At 40.3% G+C, this 18,350-nt stretch overlaps 1 protein-coding gene and 1 long non-coding RNA gene across 3 annotated transcripts in view; one reads left to right on the top strand and one right to left on the bottom strand.

The window, feature by feature from the left end:
* LOC147014080 (integrin alpha-9-like) overlaps positions 1 to 18,350 on the bottom strand; it is a 91,196-nt gene that overhangs the window by 57,607 nt on the left and 15,239 nt on the right. For both annotated transcript variants that reach the window (XM_085851735.1, XM_085851733.1), the window contains exons 6-10: positions 5,796 to 5,919; positions 4,633 to 4,718; positions 3,874 to 3,936; positions 1,907 to 2,044; positions 1,360 to 1,468 (exon numbers count right to left, since the gene is read on the bottom strand). In XM_085851735.1, coding sequence (XP_085707861.1) covers positions 1,360 to 1,468; positions 1,907 to 2,044; positions 3,874 to 3,936; positions 4,633 to 4,718; positions 5,796 to 5,919 — 520 coding nt within the window. The remainder of the gene's footprint in view (positions 1 to 1,359; positions 1,469 to 1,906; positions 2,045 to 3,873; positions 3,937 to 4,632; positions 4,719 to 5,795; positions 5,920 to 18,350) is intronic.
* The window catches only part of LOC147014081 (uncharacterized), a 111,511-nt gene that overhangs the window by 87,969 nt on the left and 5,192 nt on the right, over positions 1 to 18,350 (top strand). The window contains exon 4 of the long non-coding RNA XR_015050637.1: positions 436 to 617. This is a non-coding gene — a long non-coding RNA (uncharacterized LOC147014081). The remainder of the gene's footprint in view (positions 1 to 435; positions 618 to 18,350) is intronic.

Genomic DNA, 18,350 nt, shown 5'->3' with positions numbered 1-18,350 from the left:
AAGTTGACGTCATATCGCCGCGAATGGAAATCGCCTATACCATTATCTCCGAAACTCGGCAAGCTGTTTGATTTTTGTTTGTAGGAATCAAGCCGGGCATTAGCACAGATAATTTATCGCAAACCTGATACATCACAATGACGTCATATTCGTTTTTATGATGTCATCATTAAGAGGACGAGGATCTTAGCTCATTCGAGCTTGTTATACTTGTTTTAAATGAATGATCAAAAATTAATTGTTCGAAAAACTACCATAGTTTGGCAACCCTTGGGGATTCTTGAAGGGCATAATGGCATCCTCCTGTGTTGAAATTCCTTGAAAGTGTACTCATAATGTAAGATTTAATCTTCACATCATCATGTTCCCTCTTCAATATTCAGCAGGTTGCACATCATTTTCATTGTCTCATTTTGTTTCCTCCACCACCCTCAGTTTCCCATCAACACCATGAATCAACACCATGACTATGAATTGTTACAGAAATGTGTTCATTTCTTCATTGACATAACACAACCTCGACAAATGCTCGAGTTCACCACAATCTGTGGAGCTGCACCTGTGGCTGAAGAGAAGCCGAGATTTCTCTCGCAGGACCTTCTTAACAAAGGACAACGGTGAGCAACCTCTTGCACCAAACCAATGCTCTTTGCTTAAAGTGAAACAAAATTCAAATTCACAAACAGAATTCCTCTATCTGATCGTTATTGTATTGTTTACTTTACTTTGTCTGTATTAAAAATAGACGACAAAGCAGTCAATACAAGTCAGTGAATATCCCAGAAATGTATATGCAGGCAGTTCCTGTGATTGGCTGTAAAACATGTGACATCACTTAAGTGTTTGTGTCTACAAATGTTTGTGAAACACGTGATGTCACATGTTTGTGGGTTTAAATATAAACTGGAAAGACACTGGGTAGAGCGCATACCTCCTCTGCCAGGCTGAACAGGTTACGTTTTGTATCCACTGATCGGTTGAATCTCCATTCGGACCTGAACCAAAATCTAATCAGCTTGTTCTTGTCACCTACCCAACCCATCCACCAAGTTTTGTCCCAATAAGTTCATAATTTTTGAGATATCATGCTATGTATTGTTTTTGGCCCCGTCACTCAATGGTGAAGAATAATTTTCAGAATTTTTTTTTTAAAAACTCGGATATCATAACTTATAATATTGATCAATCTACATACAATTCATGAATGCAGTGTAAGATTTTTTTATAACAATGTGTAAAGCTTCATGAAAATCACATCTGTTTCGTGGAATTGTATTCCTGAGATCAATATAGATTGTAAAAGAGAGCAGGGGTGACGATGAGCTGAACAATTGGAAGATTTACCGTTATTCGCCTCACCTGGGTGGCCATCGAGGTCCAGATCTCCCACATAGGCGATGGCTTGTCCAAAATGTGCATTATAAGCATCACGTCCAGTTAAAGGCTGCACCTGCTCAATCAACTTCCCCTAAAAGGGATGGAGAGATGAATTTGGAGGAAAATATTGCATTATTGGCATTTCATTTTTTACTATTGGTAATTTTAACCATATTCAGAGAAAGATCTCTTCTTGAGATTACCAAAGACCACGACCAATGAGAGGAACTATGCGAGCCTACATCTTAAGCATCTGTGTTGGACACGTGTTTTATGCCTTCAGGATTCATCAGCAAAGCAGAAACTGGCTTAAATGTAGAGAATGTTAAAAGGCTTCCAAACAGCGTCACACCACATAACATGAAGTAGAGGGTAATTAGGACTCCGGAAAGTTAAACATGTTGAAGATTTGAGATGGTAATGAAGACAACACCAAGGCAATGCACAAGATCGCAGTCGTGAAAGAAAAATGCAACAACAATACCAACCATGATGATGTAACAATACCGACCACCGACTGTGAGATCACCTTTCCGTGATTAACGTAAACAAAGACTCTTCCTTCATCCCGATAACTGGAGTGCTGTGGTGCTCCAACAAGTAGATCTGAAAGTCCGTTCCCCGTAAGGTCGAGTGCAAACACAATGGTCCCAAAATAAGAGCCCAACTAGGGGGAAACGTGCAGATGTAGGGAGTGGGGAGGTGGGAGCGAGGGGGGAAAGAGGGTAAAAATAAACAAGTGGAAAGGAGTATATAGCGCAGAATGACAAAACTGGCAGAATCACTCAAGTGACCTCTCTGTACAGCCAAGCCATTCCGAATGTTTAACCTGGAGTTAATGCTGAAGGAAAATTAAATTCATTCCTTTGAGATACCCTACAGTGAAAAGGCTCTATAAACAAGAAAGTAAGATTATTCACCCAACATCCTCAGCATTTATCCACCGATACTAATTATCTGCTTCTTAAGAACCACAATCATGATGAAACTTGTTGACAATGTGAACGCCATTTTCCCACCACGTTAAATTTCCATTTTTGCTGCTATGTAGTCTCTCCATCCTATATGTACTTTCCTTGTCTATCAGAGATATCATTTGTACCATGATGTATGGAGTGATTAGAACCCTCAATATGGAGCAAGTGGTAATCGTCGTCGTCGTTACCTCCGCCACTGGAAGCGGACGGAGGTTGTTTTCACCCCTGACTGTCTCTGTCTGTTATTGTGAAAAGTGAAGATTTTTCAAGTATATTGGTCAGTCGATTTTGTTATTCTGTCTGTCTGTCTGTCTGTCAATCACCTACAGGTCGCAATTTTAAACCGACCTTCACGAAACTGCACCACATGATAGAGTTTGTCAAAAGGAAGAAGCCTATTGTTTTTGAGGTCAAAAGGTCAACATAGGCCAAAGGTCAGCAACTTAGGTGGTATTTCCAAAATCCTCAATTTTCATCCCATTGACTTGAAATTTGAAGAGGAGTTGCATGTTTGGTCATTGAATTCAACCACCAATTATTTTTGAGCTTAACTTTGGCCAAAAGGTCAACATTGGCCAGATTTCTAAAATTGTCAATTTTCATCTGACCGACTTCAAATTTGAAGAGGAGTTGCATATCTGGTCACTGAATTCAACCACCAATTATTTTTGAGGTCAAATTTGTTTCAGGGATTATGCAAGTATCATGCTCTGCATGATGTCTTTCTTGTTTACTTGTCTGTGAGCAGTAACTTTCCAAAAGTTGTGGACGGATTTGGACGAAATTTGGTGGACAGGTTGGGTGGGTGACAAGGACGAATTGTTTCGATTTTTGTGAAGATCTGGATCCGGATCCGACTTCCAGAATTTTTTAGAGTGATTGGGCTAAGAAAGATATCTATATCTATACATATTTAAACAGATGTTTGGTATGACAGAACTTCAATATGGATGCAAACAAACACGACGTAATAGTGACCGAAGCTTTTCGTGCTGCACTCAAAAGGGTAAAAATCGCAGCAAGTGAAGGAGGAAGTGAAGCTGCGTACTTCACACCTTCGGATGAAATTTGGTAGACAGGCTGAGTGTGTGACAAGGACGAGTTCATTCGATTTTGGTGAAGATCCGGACACAGATCTGGATACAAGAGGTTTTTTTAAAATTTTCTCAAAGTGTTTCTTCACCATCGAGAGATATGGCCAAAAAACGATATATAGCATGATATATGAAAAATGCATTGGCCCTGATATGTTTCATCCTATCATCGAGCAATTATTAATTCATTCATCAATCATTCCATTTGTACGTTTTTCAAAATCTTGGATAAAATTTCAATTCACTCAATGAAGAGATTTTTTTTAGAGAATTGCTTCAGTTAATTGATCAGTTACCATAAATAATTATCGAATGTACAAAACAACGTGAGCTCTCCGACATATCCATCCACAAAATAAACTTCAACCTCAATTACAGGAGTTGAGGAACAACTTTCTTAACATTAGAACAGTTAAAACTCTCACCTGCTTCCCTGACACCTCGAAGAATGGAATCAAGTCGGGTCCTTTGACCTGGAACAGGAAGACCTACAAAAAAAACAAGCACAACATCGCTCCAGCTTTCACTAGACCCAACTCTGTGTTCCTTTACATCACAATTTACTAAACTCCAACGCTGCATAATTATGTAATGTCTGGATACAAAGACTCCTCAAAATATCCCCAAAGAGAAAAATCTACCTTAACATTTGCACCTGACCTCCACAGATGTTCCATGCATGATGCATGTGGAGGTAATGTCAATTTGGACCAGGAAATATGTGTCCTATTAACTAGGTCCACATCACAAGAGTGGTACAAGCACTGTCGTTACAAATTGACTCCAAGATTCCAAGCTTAAATATAAAAACTCAGTTCCATAAGAAAGTTGTCCTTGCAGTCCATCATAAAGGCCCAATGCTCTAACTCTAACACAATAGAGACTGCCTAAACCCAAAAGAAAAGAAAAATTGGAGCTACCATATTCCAACTACAAACTCCAGGTGTTTCCACCATCTTTCTCCACAATGGGAGCATCTGCTGCTTTTCACCCATAATACATTTAGGGAGCATCTGCAGTTACAGTGTATCATGTGACTTGCTAATTATAATAGGCCACAAGTAATAGCAGGCCAGATGTTCAGCTGAAGATCCTTGTTCTGAAGATCCTCCTCATCAATGTTGAACCCATGCTCTTGAACTCTACTTCACAGAAATAAGTGCCAAAAGGAGGAAATCACTTACCTTCCCATAACTCTGCTCATGCGGTGCTCCACCAACCACTTCTGTACTATGCTGGTCCAGAAAGTGACCGATGGTCACAGAGTAACCTTGGCATGAGATGGGAAACTTTAGTGCATGGTGATTCAGAAGGGGCAGAAGCAAATATATAGTTTATAAAAGGAGCTCGGTCTCAGCGTGCCTGTCTGTCAACAATTGTCCTATAGGGGCTACCACTAACCGAACAACAACAGTGGCCCCTTCACAATTGGCAGCACAGCATGCACGTTCACGCGCAGCATAGCAAGACACGCATATACACGGATACACAAATAACGTGCTGCACATACATGCTTGAGGAGAGTGTTTCCTGGCATGGCCCATGCCGAATACGAACCCCTACACAGTTTTATCAAGAGGAAAGGAGGTGGAGGGGGAGGGCAATAATTTTTTTTTTTGTCCTCTTAGTGTGTTGTTGTGTATTATTCAGAATTCAGCATCTAAAAAGGCTGTGATGAATATCGCATTAACACTCTCCTCTTCCTCACTCCCTGAGTATATAGCTAGGTCGGTATCTATACACCACCAAATTAAAAAAAAATTCCCCATTAACAACTGTTTGTTTGTTTTTTTGCAATTATGCTAAGATTGGTATCTCCCATCAGGAATTGACGGGCCTTTCATTCTAGTAATTATTATATACGAGTTACTCCAAAAGTAATGCCTCTAACAAAACCGATGTAATCATTGAAGTATTCTGTATCTTCCCTGTTCTATACTCTGTGTATACGGAAATGCTTAAGGAAAACACATTATCGAGATACAGTATACAACAGGAGACATTACCTCTTGGGTGATCCTCATTGTGAAGCATTGCCTTTAATGGCCATGTAATTCAACAGGTTAAGTTAAGGCCACTTTGGATTAATGAAATGGATGTTGAACAATGACCAGGAAATGTAATATCAGCATGAACTTCATGCAAGAACAAATATAAGACTGTAAAACAAAGTCTAACATAATTATAAGCTTCATATTGCATTTAAGAACTTTCGCAGTTGTAAAAGTTACACATAAGTACTCAATAATAATGTGGGTATTAACGATTTAAACCAACATCATGGGTACCTATCCATCAGTAGTACCCACAACAAACCACATTTTCACCTGGACAACATAAAGCCTACCTAGGTAGCTCTCACTGTGGACCCAGGTGTCACGGAAGTAGGACATTCTGTTCGAAGTCATGTTGGACACGATGACCGTCCCCCTCCAGTAGAAAGAACCAGGAGCTCCAAACACCATGAAATTCTATCGAGAAATGCACACCGTCTTTCATAAGCTCATCCCTCATCATAACTTAATTAGAGGAAACAATCAAAATTTCAAAAACTGAGAAAAGCTACATCTCATGATGATCTAAATTTGGGAATAATTTTTATAAACAACAAAAAGAAGTAGCCATGGCAACCAAAATGGGACCCTCTTATGCATGTCTCTTCATTGATTATATCGAAGAAAAGATGATCAACAACTATAATGGTCCCAAACCAATCATGAAACGCTACGATTGAATTGGCGTGATGACTTCTTCTCGGTGTGAAGTGGAAGATTAAAAAAATTATGTTAATAATTATCATCCATCTCTTCAATACAATAATGTCACTTCTGATACCCGTGTGAATCTTTTGGACATCAGCATCTCCTTTACAGCAGAGGGATTCAGCACAGATGTTCACTATAAGCCGAAGGAGTCTCATTCCTATTTAGTATACGAGTCATCTCGTCCTCTGTCGTGAAAGAATTCCATACCATATTCCCAATTTCTGCAATTGCAATGTATTAATCACAAAGCCAGGTGAAAGGCTACACAGGTTTCTCACCAAGAGGCAATGAGTGAAAAATCAAAACAACTTTTGTTGTCGTATTCTATTTATTATGACCTACAATTTGACAATGAGTCATATTGCCAGATCTGTGAATTCGAATTTTAATCTTCTCTTGACTGATGATGCCACTTCCAAGATTTTAGCAAAAAAGTGCCTTCAGAAAGTATTCACACCCCTCGACTTTTGTCACATTTTGTTGTGTTACAACCTGAATTTAAAATGGAACAAATTAAAATTTTTGTCACCGATCTACGCAAAGTACCCCATAATGACAAAATGAAAACACGTTTTTAGAATTTTCTACAAATCAATTAAAATTCAAAAGCTGAAATGTCTTGCGTCAATAAGTATTCAACACCCTGAATCAATATTTTGTAGAAGCACCTTTGGCGACGATTGCAGCTTCAAGTCTTCTTGGGCATGTCTGTACCAGCTTTGTACATCTGGATTTGGGGATTTTCTCCCATTCCTCCTTGCAGATTTGCTCAAGCTCTGTCAAGATGGATGGGGAGCGTCGGTGAACAGGAATCTTCAAGTCTTTCCACAGATTCTCAATGGGATTCAAGTCTGGGCTTTGGCTGGACCACTCAAGGACTTTCACATTCTTGCTGTGAAGCCATTCCTGTGTTGCTTTGGCTGTATGCTTGGGGTCATTGTCCTGTTGGAACGTAAATATTCGCCACAGTCTAAGGTTTTTATCACTCTGAGCAGGTTCTCCTCAAGGATTTGCCTGAAGTTGGTTCCTTCTATCCTTACCAGTCTCCCAGTCCCTGCTGCTGGAAAACATCCTCATAGCATGATGGTGCCACCACCATGCTTCACAGTAGGAATGGTGTTAGATGGGTGATGAGCTGTGCACGGTTTCCACCAGACGTACCACTTTGCATTCAGGCCAAAGAGTTCAATTTTTTATCTCATCAGACCACAGAATTTTTTGCCTCATGCTCTCAGTGTTTCACTTGCATTTTGGCAAACTCCAGGTGTGCTGTCATGTGCCTTTATCTCGGGAATGGCTTCCATCTGGCCACTCTCCCATAAAGCCTTGATTTGTGAAGTGCTGCAGAGGCTGTTCCGGCAGGTCCTCCAATCTCAGCCAAAGAACTCTGTAGTTCTGTCAGAGTGGTCATTGGTTTCTTGATCACCTCCCTGATCAAGGTCCTTCTTGCCCAGTTGCTCAGTTTGGTCAGACAGCCAGCTCAAGGAAGAGTCTGGGTAGTTCCATATTCTTTCCATTTCCTAATGATGGAGCTCACAGTGCTCTTGGGAACTTTCAACAGTCTAGAAATTGTTTTAGATGCTTCCCCAGATCTATGCCTCCTCACAATTATATATCGGACTTATATGGACAGTTCCTTGGATTTCATGGTGGACTTTCTTCTCTGACATGCACTGTCAACTGTGGGACCTTGTATTGAAAGGTGTGTTTCTTTATAGATCACATCCAATCAATTGAATTGGCCACAGGTGGACTCCATTCAAGTTGAAGAGACATCTCAAGGATGATCAAAGGAAATTGGATGCACCTGAGGTCAATTTAGAGTGCCGTAGCAAAGGGGCTGAATACTTATTGATGAAACACATCTCAGCTTTTCATTTTAAATTAATTTGTATAAATCTCTTAAAACATGTTTTCATTTTGTCATTGTGGGATATTTTGTGTTGATCGGTGGCAAAAAATTTAAATTTAATCCATTTTTATTCAGGCTGTAACACAACAAAATGTGACAAAAGTTGAGGGGTGTTAATACCATCTGAAGGCCCTGGAAGAAAGATACGAGGCTTAGAAGCAATTTAGTTTGTTCCGATTTTTCTTCCAATGATGTTGGAGTGGAATGATTTCGGACAACGACCTGTAATCACCCCAGATGTAAAACTTGTTACCACGTTATGTCACATGATACGATTAGAGGCCCGAGAGTGACACGGCATGTCAAAGTTCATTTTCACTTTTCTTGCACAAATATTACACAGTAAATTATTTGTTGCGTGATAGTTGCAATCTGCTCTATATTGATGAAACTAAATAATGCTTGGCTGACAGAGTGGTCGAACGTTTAACATCGATACGTTTAAACCATAGATTCCTATAAAGAAGGACTGGAACCTCACGATCTCGGGGTTTGTAACTTGAGTCTGAAGGATTAACTTGAGTCCGGGGCTAAAATGACTTCTAGAAGGGGTAGAGACACGATCTCGGGATCCATATAGGGGTTTTTGAGGACGGCGAGTTCAATAGTGTCATTTTCAACACCACCTAAGGTCATCTTCAAGGTCAAAAGGTCATATTTCAAGGTGAAATTACTGAATTTTGGTATTTTTGCCTGTTTTTGTGTCTAACTCATAGAGGAAAACTTTTGTTATGTCTATGACAAAACATGACATTGTGCACCGACTGCACCGACTTGCTGATTTCTATCATCGTTAACTAATGTATTTGATGGAATGAGTGGAATTCGTGGAATGAATACATCTTCTCCTTTCGCACATCCTGTCATGATAGTGGCCTCAATTACATGTGGTAGTAGTCTTTTCACAATCAATTTAGTTCCGTTGCAAAGTTTTGGTGCATCTAGATTATGTAATAACATAATAGGGCATCCAACTTTTTAGAACAGATTGCACGGAGGCAATCCTGGTAATTCCAATGAGTTTAGAAATTCTGTGGGATAATGTATGGCTTGCTCAGTATCCAGTGTGGTGTCAATAGACTTGTGACTATGTTGTTCGCCTGGAACTACTTGTAATAACTGATGGTTTATTACACGGACTGTTTCATTAAGTGGAGCCAGGATTGTTCTTTCACAGAGCCACTGTATGTTTTTGTAATTAGTCGCTAAATTGGGATACACATGAGCCTCGAATTCTTCCATAGATGAAACTATTGTACCACAGTCATTGGGAATAGATATTACATCATTTGTGTTCGGGATTTCACCATTTCCAAGTTTGAGAAGTAATTGTGCGAAATTGCCAGCATCTAAATCACCATATAATTTAACCCTCATATTTGTTGTTAGATGGATAGTTTATACAAATGTCCAGAGGTATGAAGATTTTATACTGGCTTTCATTTCATCAACTGGAGTGCCACGGGGTACTACAGGTAAAGTTTGTCTGAAATCGCCAGAAATAACCAGCGTAACTCCACCTATAGGCAGGTCTACTCCTCTTAAATCTCGCATAGTTCTATCTAATGCTTCGAATGCATCCTGAGGCGACATCGTACCTTCATCCCAAACTATGAGGTCACAATTCTTCAGCACTTTTGCTGCTTCAGTTTGTTTGCCAATGCCACAAATTAGATATTCCATTGTAGCTAAGTCGAGAGGCAATTTGAAAGCAGAATGCGCTGTGCGGCCACCTGAAAGTAGTGCTGCGGCTATACCAGGTGAAGCAACGGCTAATGCGATCTTTTTCTGGCTCCTCATCTTAGCAAGCAAAAGATTGAGAACAAATGTTTTGCCAGTACCACCCGGGGCATCCAAGAAAAATATCACACCACTTCCCTCTTGAACCGCTTCAGAAATCAGTTGATATGCATTACTCTGATCCTGTACCAGAAGCGGCTCATTGTCAGAAACAAACTTTGCGAGAGTATCTGTGTTGTAGTTTGTTTCACAGAACCATTCTCTACTGATGGTGGCGCTTTCAGACCAATTAGAAAAGGGAAGTCCCCACTTAGTTAAATCTTTCCCGCTCAAGTATAATACCAAATCTTCAATGTATATCAGAGCCTCATTGAACATATCTGCTGTGCACTGGATACGGTATAATATACATACGGTAATTTTTGCATAGGCTTATACACTATAAATAAAGGTTGGTCGACTTACGACCAAATCGACTTACGATTGGTCGGTCGGAACCGATCGTGGTCGTAAGTCGACGACTACCTGTATGTACAATAAAATATGACTTGTGTTAATCATGCATTAAAAGAGGCATTTGTTGGTGTGAATAGGGCCTATGATAAGTGTGTCGAATGCACAAGTCATAATTCGGAAACGGGAATTCGGAATTAACTGTAGCATTATTTTTTCATTCTATTGCAAATGGCATTGGCCCCAAGTCAATCGGCTGAACTTGAAAAATTATCGTTACGAAAACTGTGTCGAATGCATAAGTCATAATTCGGAAACCGGGAAGTCGGAAGTCATTGTCTTCAATTGACTCTAGTATTAATTTCTCATTCTCCAGCAAATTCCGTTGGTCCCATGTCAATCGGCTGAACTTGAAAAATTAACGTTACGCAATCAGGTGATGATGTCATAATTCGGAAACCGGGAAGTCAGAAGTACAATTCTTTTACATCGGGACACTCCCGGGTACATGTCCTGTCAGCATGTGAAGTTTGGTGAGGATCAGTCCAGAACTTTTCGCGTGCATAGGTCACAGAGAAACACACACACAGACACACACACACTTTCAAATATATATATATATATATATATATATATATATATATATATATATATATATATATATATATATATATATATATATATATATATATATATATATATATAGTTACGAATTAGCCGGTTCAGACGGCCTACGCACGACCGCTTCAGCCCAACCGCAGTCGTGCGTCCGCCGAAACACGAATTCAGTCGAAGCTTCCTGGACAACTCCGGAAACCTGCTACGGGTGCCGAACGCAACATAAACTGTCTATATTCTGTCCACGCGGTACAGGGTTAATCGCCGAATCTCGATATACCTAATTATCCACGCAGACAGAAATACCGAGAATTTATACCTCGATGGAACTCGTACGGAAACGAGCCGCGAAGCGCGCTCGTTCCATGTGCGATGCCGAGCGGTTTTAATCGCCAAGTTCCGTCGGACCAAATGACCACTTTAATTGGCTTTAATAGCTGGCTAATTTCCCGAAAGCGCCGTGGAAGTCAATGGGAGGAAATGACGCAACGAGCAGATTGACATTCAAACAATGAGGGCATTTATTTCAAAGAAAGCAATCAATGGGGGAAGGGGACATGACACAAGCAAAGCCTACAGCCGATGTCTATTTATTATGTACAGGCACGCACTTAACCAACAATTCTACTTCGGAAGACAAGGCGCCACAGAACACTCATACAAAACCCAGGAAAAGAAACGGGCTCGTGAGCCTTTATTCCAACTCGGAGCATGGATGACCGAGGGCTCACAAGAGGCCGGGCAGGTTACCTGACTGCCCCTTGTGACAGCTCGAAGGTCTTCGGGTCGGTGACTCCTGGTGTCTCTTTGCTTGGTCCTCGCGTCGCAAACGCGCCAGTTGCTGAGCGACCGGGCGGCTTGAGCAGCTTGGCTCCCCTCAGTCGTCCGGCCTCGCCGGCGACACACACGGAGACCCTGAATGGATCTTTGCTCTTTTAGTTCATGCTCTTTGGGACCCGTTCACTACCTCAGCGTCCCTCGACCGTCTCAGGGTCGTTCGCCCGGACCACGGCACAGCTTGCTCGACTCCACCGCAACTGGCAGAACCTCTGGCGCGCGCTCCTCTCCGGCTGTTCTCCCACAACCTCCAGCTCTCGTCTGGCGCTCCCTTCTTCTCCGCGCTGCCGCTACAGTCTGCCTCCTCCCCGGAATGCGTGCTCCGTATGCCTTCCTCTCCCACGACTGCCCGTCTCCAGAGAGCGATGAATATGCCCGAACTCGTTCGAGTTCCGCCCTTATATTGGCCCGGGGCGAGCCGCTCTTTGATCTCTCACCCGAGGCCGGGCTCCGCCCATTTTTCACCTGCGACCTCTCACCCCTGGTATGCCTCGCTGGGAACCCCATGTTCGACGTCACGGGTTGGCATCGAGGAAACCCTCGTTTTGATCCGTTTATGCAAATCGGCTCGTGCAGCGGCGGTTCGCCACGGCGCACAATGGCGGCTGGTGCAGAGGGAGCGTTGCTTGTCGATAGTGAGGAGATGACGGTTGCTGCGATGTTTGTAGGAGATGATGGCGTTGCGATGTTTGATGGAGATGATGGCGTTTTTGTAGGAGATGATGGCGTTGCGATGTTTGTAGGAGATGTTGTGTTGCTTTAAAATAAAAGATAGAGAAAGAAAAATGGCTACCTCAAAGATTCACAGCCCGGCACACGAACAATTCCCTTTACATATCGGTGGGGGTTCTAACCTGAAACACATACTTATCGAAATAACTGATCTTCGGGGAACCTGAATGATGTTCTGTGAATTTCCACAACCGCAACAATATATATATATATATATATATATATATATATATATATATATATATATATATATATATATATATATATATATATATATATATACATACATATATATATACATACATACATATATATATATATATATATATATATACATACATACATATACATATATATACATACATATATATACATACATATATATATATATACATACATACATATATATATATATATATACATACATATACATTATATATATATATATATATATACATATATATATACATATATATATATATATATATATATATATATATACATACATATATATATATACATACATATATATATATATATACATATATATATATATACATATATATATATATACATATATATATATATACATACATATATATATATATATATATATATATATATATATATATATATATATATATATACATACATACATACATATATATATATATATATACATACATACATATATATATATATATATACATACATACATACATATATATATATATATATATCCACATATATGTATATATATATATATATATATATATATATATATATATATATATATACACATATATATATATAAGTATATATATATATATATATATATATATATATATATATATATATATATACATACATATATATATATATATATATATATATATATATATATATATACATACATATACATACATATACATACATATATATATATATATATATATATATATATATATATATACATGCATATACATACATATATATATATATATATATATATATATATATATATATATATACATACATATATATATATATATATATATATATATATATATATATATATATATATATATATATATATATATATATATACATATACATACATATACATACATATATATATATATATATATATATATATATATATATATATATATATATATATACATATACATACATATACATATATATATATATATATATATATATATATATATATATATATATATATATATATATATATATATATATATATATATATATATACATACATATATATTTTTACGGCTGTGGAAATTCGCAAACCACCATTCAGGGCCCGTAGGTGAGATAACTCGAAGTACATGTGTACTTAGCCCCAAACCCGTTGTTTAGCGGGAATTTATGTGATTCATTCAGGCTGCGACGCTTTGAGATAGCCGTTTTTCTGTTCTATCTTTATTTTGAACCAACCACGTCTCAACCGCCATAACCATCAAACCACCACCAAAAACCCTCCACCACCCTCACCTCTCTCCTTCTACGGCCATTCCCGCACCACCTGTGAACACTGAGCGTCGGGCTGTCTTGGGCTCGTTCAAGATACGCACCGAGCCGCGAGTGCAAATAGCGGCCTTTCCGAGGGAGAATTCGGATCAAGAACGCTACACGCCCACTTCTGATCCGTCCAATCAGCAAGCGCGGAGCGGCTTGGCCCCACCTCCAGGCGCGTCTGTGTGAAATCCATATATGCAAATTCTAGGATCAGGGGAGGTTCACGCCCACTTTTCCTCCGTCCAATTGGCGAGCGTGGCTCCGCCGCCAAGGACATCCTGATCCGGAAATTTGCATATTGTTTTCTCCTGCCGGCCTATAAAACGGCGAGTGCAAGGCGAATCGGGGAGAGTCAGTTTTTGGTTGGAGAGCAGAGTGTGGCAGTGGCAGAGTGTGGCAGCGGCAGAGTGTGGCAGAGAGTGGAGTCGGGTGGCGAAGGCATCGAGTTGGGTTCTGCAGTCGGCTGAGGAGAGTTGTGGGAAGAGGTCAAGGAGCTCGGGTCCGAGGCGAGAAGGACGGCGGTCGGCGACGAGGTCGCGGTGGGAGATTGCTCGTCGCGGGACCCAAGCCAGCCAGCCAGCCAGCCAGCCATTCCCCTTCCCCCAGGGCATCAACAATTCCCCCTTTTCCCCCGTGCTGAGATAGTGCAACAAAGGGGGCCCCGTTCCCACCCCACTCCAAACGTCGTGCCAACGAAACCCGCCAAGGAGCACGGAGTCGGGGCACAGTCACGCGGCCACATCTGCGGCTCGTCCGCCAACGCGTCACGAGGACGCGGGTAGGACCCACCCGGTCTCGCGGACCTGGCCGCTCCTTCAGGTCACGCGCGCATATTGGCTTACAGGCCCATCTGCCCCCTTGTCTATGAGGGTGGCTTCTTTCCTTTGCTTTTGAGTAAATGTGTGTTGGCGCCGTCCGTAAAGTAGAACTGTATAAGTGTTGCCGTGTGTCCGCGTAGTCGGTAGTAACTCTGTGTCATTGTTTCTCTTGTTGTAACTGCTACATGTGCATTTTGACTGTTTGGCTGTATATGTGTGCTTTCCGTGTGTCGCGTAATACATGTGCATTGTGTGAACTGTTTTCCCGTTTCGCTTCGTCTTTTCTTTATTGACCCTCCATCCTGCTTCACGTAAAGGGTTCGTAGTGGGCTTAATACGCCCGATAATTAATGGGAACCGTCGAGGCCGACGATAACACCGCTTGGTTATCCCGATAGCACGGAACGGACCGCTTAAGCGGTTCGTGTCCAGAGTCGGCCTGCGGCAAGGTACGATCGCCCGGTCGACCATCCGCGCAGGTACTTAAGTAGATCGAATTTGGCGAGCAACCCTATCCTGCGCGGGTGGGCAATTGGCACGGTTGTGGTGGGGTTAAACCCCCACCCGTGACTAGCTCCCGGCGTTGTTCCGAGAGGGTCACGACAGAATTGTCCGTTCCGGTGGGCGAGGCGGCCGCCATTCGAGTCGAACGGCGGATCGCACGCCGGCGGGCGCGAATTCGCAACAAAAAAAAATATATATATATATATATATATATGTATATATGTATAAATGTATGTATGTATGTATGTATGTATGTATGTATGTATGTATATATATATATATATATGTATGTATGTATGTATGTATATATATATATATATATATATATATATATATATATATATATATATATATATATATATATATATATATATATATATATATATATATATATATATATATATATATATATATATATATATATATATATATATATATATATATATATAAATAAAAAGCCTGGTGTTGGTGCAGTGGTTAGGGCAGCAGCTTGGGATCCAAAAGGTCCTGAGTTCAAGCCCCGTTGGGCCACTGAATTAATACACCAGGGGGTTGACTCAGCCTGTCATCCTTCCGAGGTCGGCAAAATGAGTACCAGTGTACTGGGCCGGTGTATACCCCGGTTAAAATAGGTGTACCATATCCCTGTGTCGTAAGAGGCGACCAGGGTTGCGTCAGGAAGGGCATCCGGCGTAAAACCTGTGCCAAATCACTATGCGGATCATACAGATGATCCGCTGTGACGACCCTTAACGGGAGCAGCCGAAAGAAGAAGAAGATATATATATATATATATCTTCTTCTCCTCTTCTTCTTCTTTCGGCTGCTCCCGTTAGGGGTCGCCACAGCGGATCATCCGTATGATCCGCATAGTGATTTGGCACATGTTTTACGCCGGATGCCCTTCCTGACGCAACCCTGGTCGCCTCTTACGACACAGGGATATATATTTATATATATATATATATATATATATATATATATATATATATATATATATATATATATATATCTCGAATAGCAGAGGTACCCATTGTTGCCTGGTACTATCCTAATTCTGTTGGTATTTTGAAGAAATCAATTTTTTTTCCCTGTAGGGGCCTAAAACATTTCCCCACACCCACTAAGGAATGGTGTTGGGGATTATTAAATATTACCTTTCACAAAGATACAAAGCCTTTGGCACGAAAGAGCGAATTCTTTTATGAAATCCCCCCAAAAAAATTTTTCGAACTTCTTTTTTCAAAATTTCCAGTTTATTCATTTTTTTATGTTTTGGACTAAACCACTCCCTGGAACTCACTGATGAATCTCTGAAAATTTGACAAAGATCCGTTTGGCCATCTCTGAGAAAAATGGCAATGCACACAAACAGACAAGCGGCTCTTTTATTACACAGATTATATATTATACTGGTGGGGTATGGCACATTGTGGAGTTATTGATAAAAGGAAGAGAGGGTTTTCAAGAGCATGAGAGATGACGTTTATGTTGATGAGGAACAAGCCTTGGCCCAAGACTGCCTTGGGGGCACTCCAACCTCCATAAGGAAGGGAAAGGAAAGGGTTCCACTGATAGTAACACGTTGACTGCGTGACTGGAGGAAGTCAGAAACCCAGGAATGAAGGCATCCTTGTATGCCACAGGCAGAGAGCTTGGCAAGCAGTCCAGGATGCCACAGACGTATCTAGGGGGATGCTTCTGACCTTTTGTTTGACAAAAAGGGCCTTCAAGGATTACTGAGATAGGAGCAGCAGCATATGCCCATAGTTGTGTGACCGGGATGGAATCCAAACCGATGGTCATAGATCAGGCTGTTTGAAAAGAGGAAACACTTGATGCCAGCAACAATGATGGAATCCCTGACTTTGCTTAGTTTTTGGATGTAAACTCACTTGTCAATAGCTGTAAGGATCAGTTTTTGCACCATTGTGAATGGTTGTGATATTGCTGACTTCCCTGGTGACTTGAGGCAGCCAAAGGAGAAGGACATGCTTAATTAGAGGAGACAGATCAGAAGAAAGACCAGCAGAGCAGGATTTGAGAACGTGAGCACCTCGTGCCATTGATAAAGCAGAGTCGATGCTGGACAGAACTTACTCTCCCCTCTCAGGTGAGGAGACAGTCTTGTAGATGTAAGATGAAGACAGAGTGGGGTGGGTTGGACATGGTATCTTTGGTCTCTTTAGCTGTTAGTCCATGTTAAAAATGAATTTTTTTTTGTATTTTCAAACATAAAAACAATTCAACCAATTTCAGAATTTGAAAACAATAATTATTTCAAATGAGAAATAAGTTACTGGATTCATTTGCAAAAATATACTTCATTCATATACATACATCATATGGGAATGAAAGTTGTATAAAAATTCATTTACGTTATTCTTCTATTCCTAAAAAGATGTCTCCACAAGAGGTAGCAATTTAATTCCTATAAAACATTTCAAACCCCAAAGTAATATAGATTGTAAAATGAAGTCATAACTTTTTATGTTTGATCGTAATCGAATGTCATCTTCACAATATTAATGGACCTAGTTTTGAGGCAGCATGAGTACGTGTATATCGATTGTAGAAATGACCAATCAAATTTGGATAATCTGGTGTTATTTGCAGGAATTATTTTCTCACAAGTATATCAAGCTAAACAATTAATTCATTACTATATTAAGCAAACACTATGGTCTGGCAAGATAGCTTCGAGGTATGTGCATCTCTGAGCTGTCTAGCCTGAGTTTGAACCCTGACCAGGCTATAAACTGCCATGCTAGTGTTTCGCAGGCAGGGCAAGGTGTCAGTGTGGACAGAACGTTCTCTGAGGCTGTGCTGTCCCTCGGATCAACATTCAACTTGGTGTCCTGTCTGCCTGAATTAGTTGGTGGAGTGAAAAATTCAATATCCCATTGTGCGTTTCACGAAGAGTCGGCGAGCCATCACTGCTACCATAACCTTCTTACCAGAGTTGAACAGCCAGT

This window comes from Eptatretus burgeri, chromosome 13 (assembly GCF_056783735.1).
Source record: "Eptatretus burgeri isolate ZD-2024b chromosome 13, Ebu_testis_v1, whole genome shotgun sequence".
Taxonomy (NCBI): Eukaryota; Metazoa; Chordata; class Myxini; order Myxiniformes; family Myxinidae; genus Eptatretus; species Eptatretus burgeri.
Note: the sequence above shows the minus strand (reverse complement) of the source record. Positions and strands in the feature narration are given on the sequence as shown.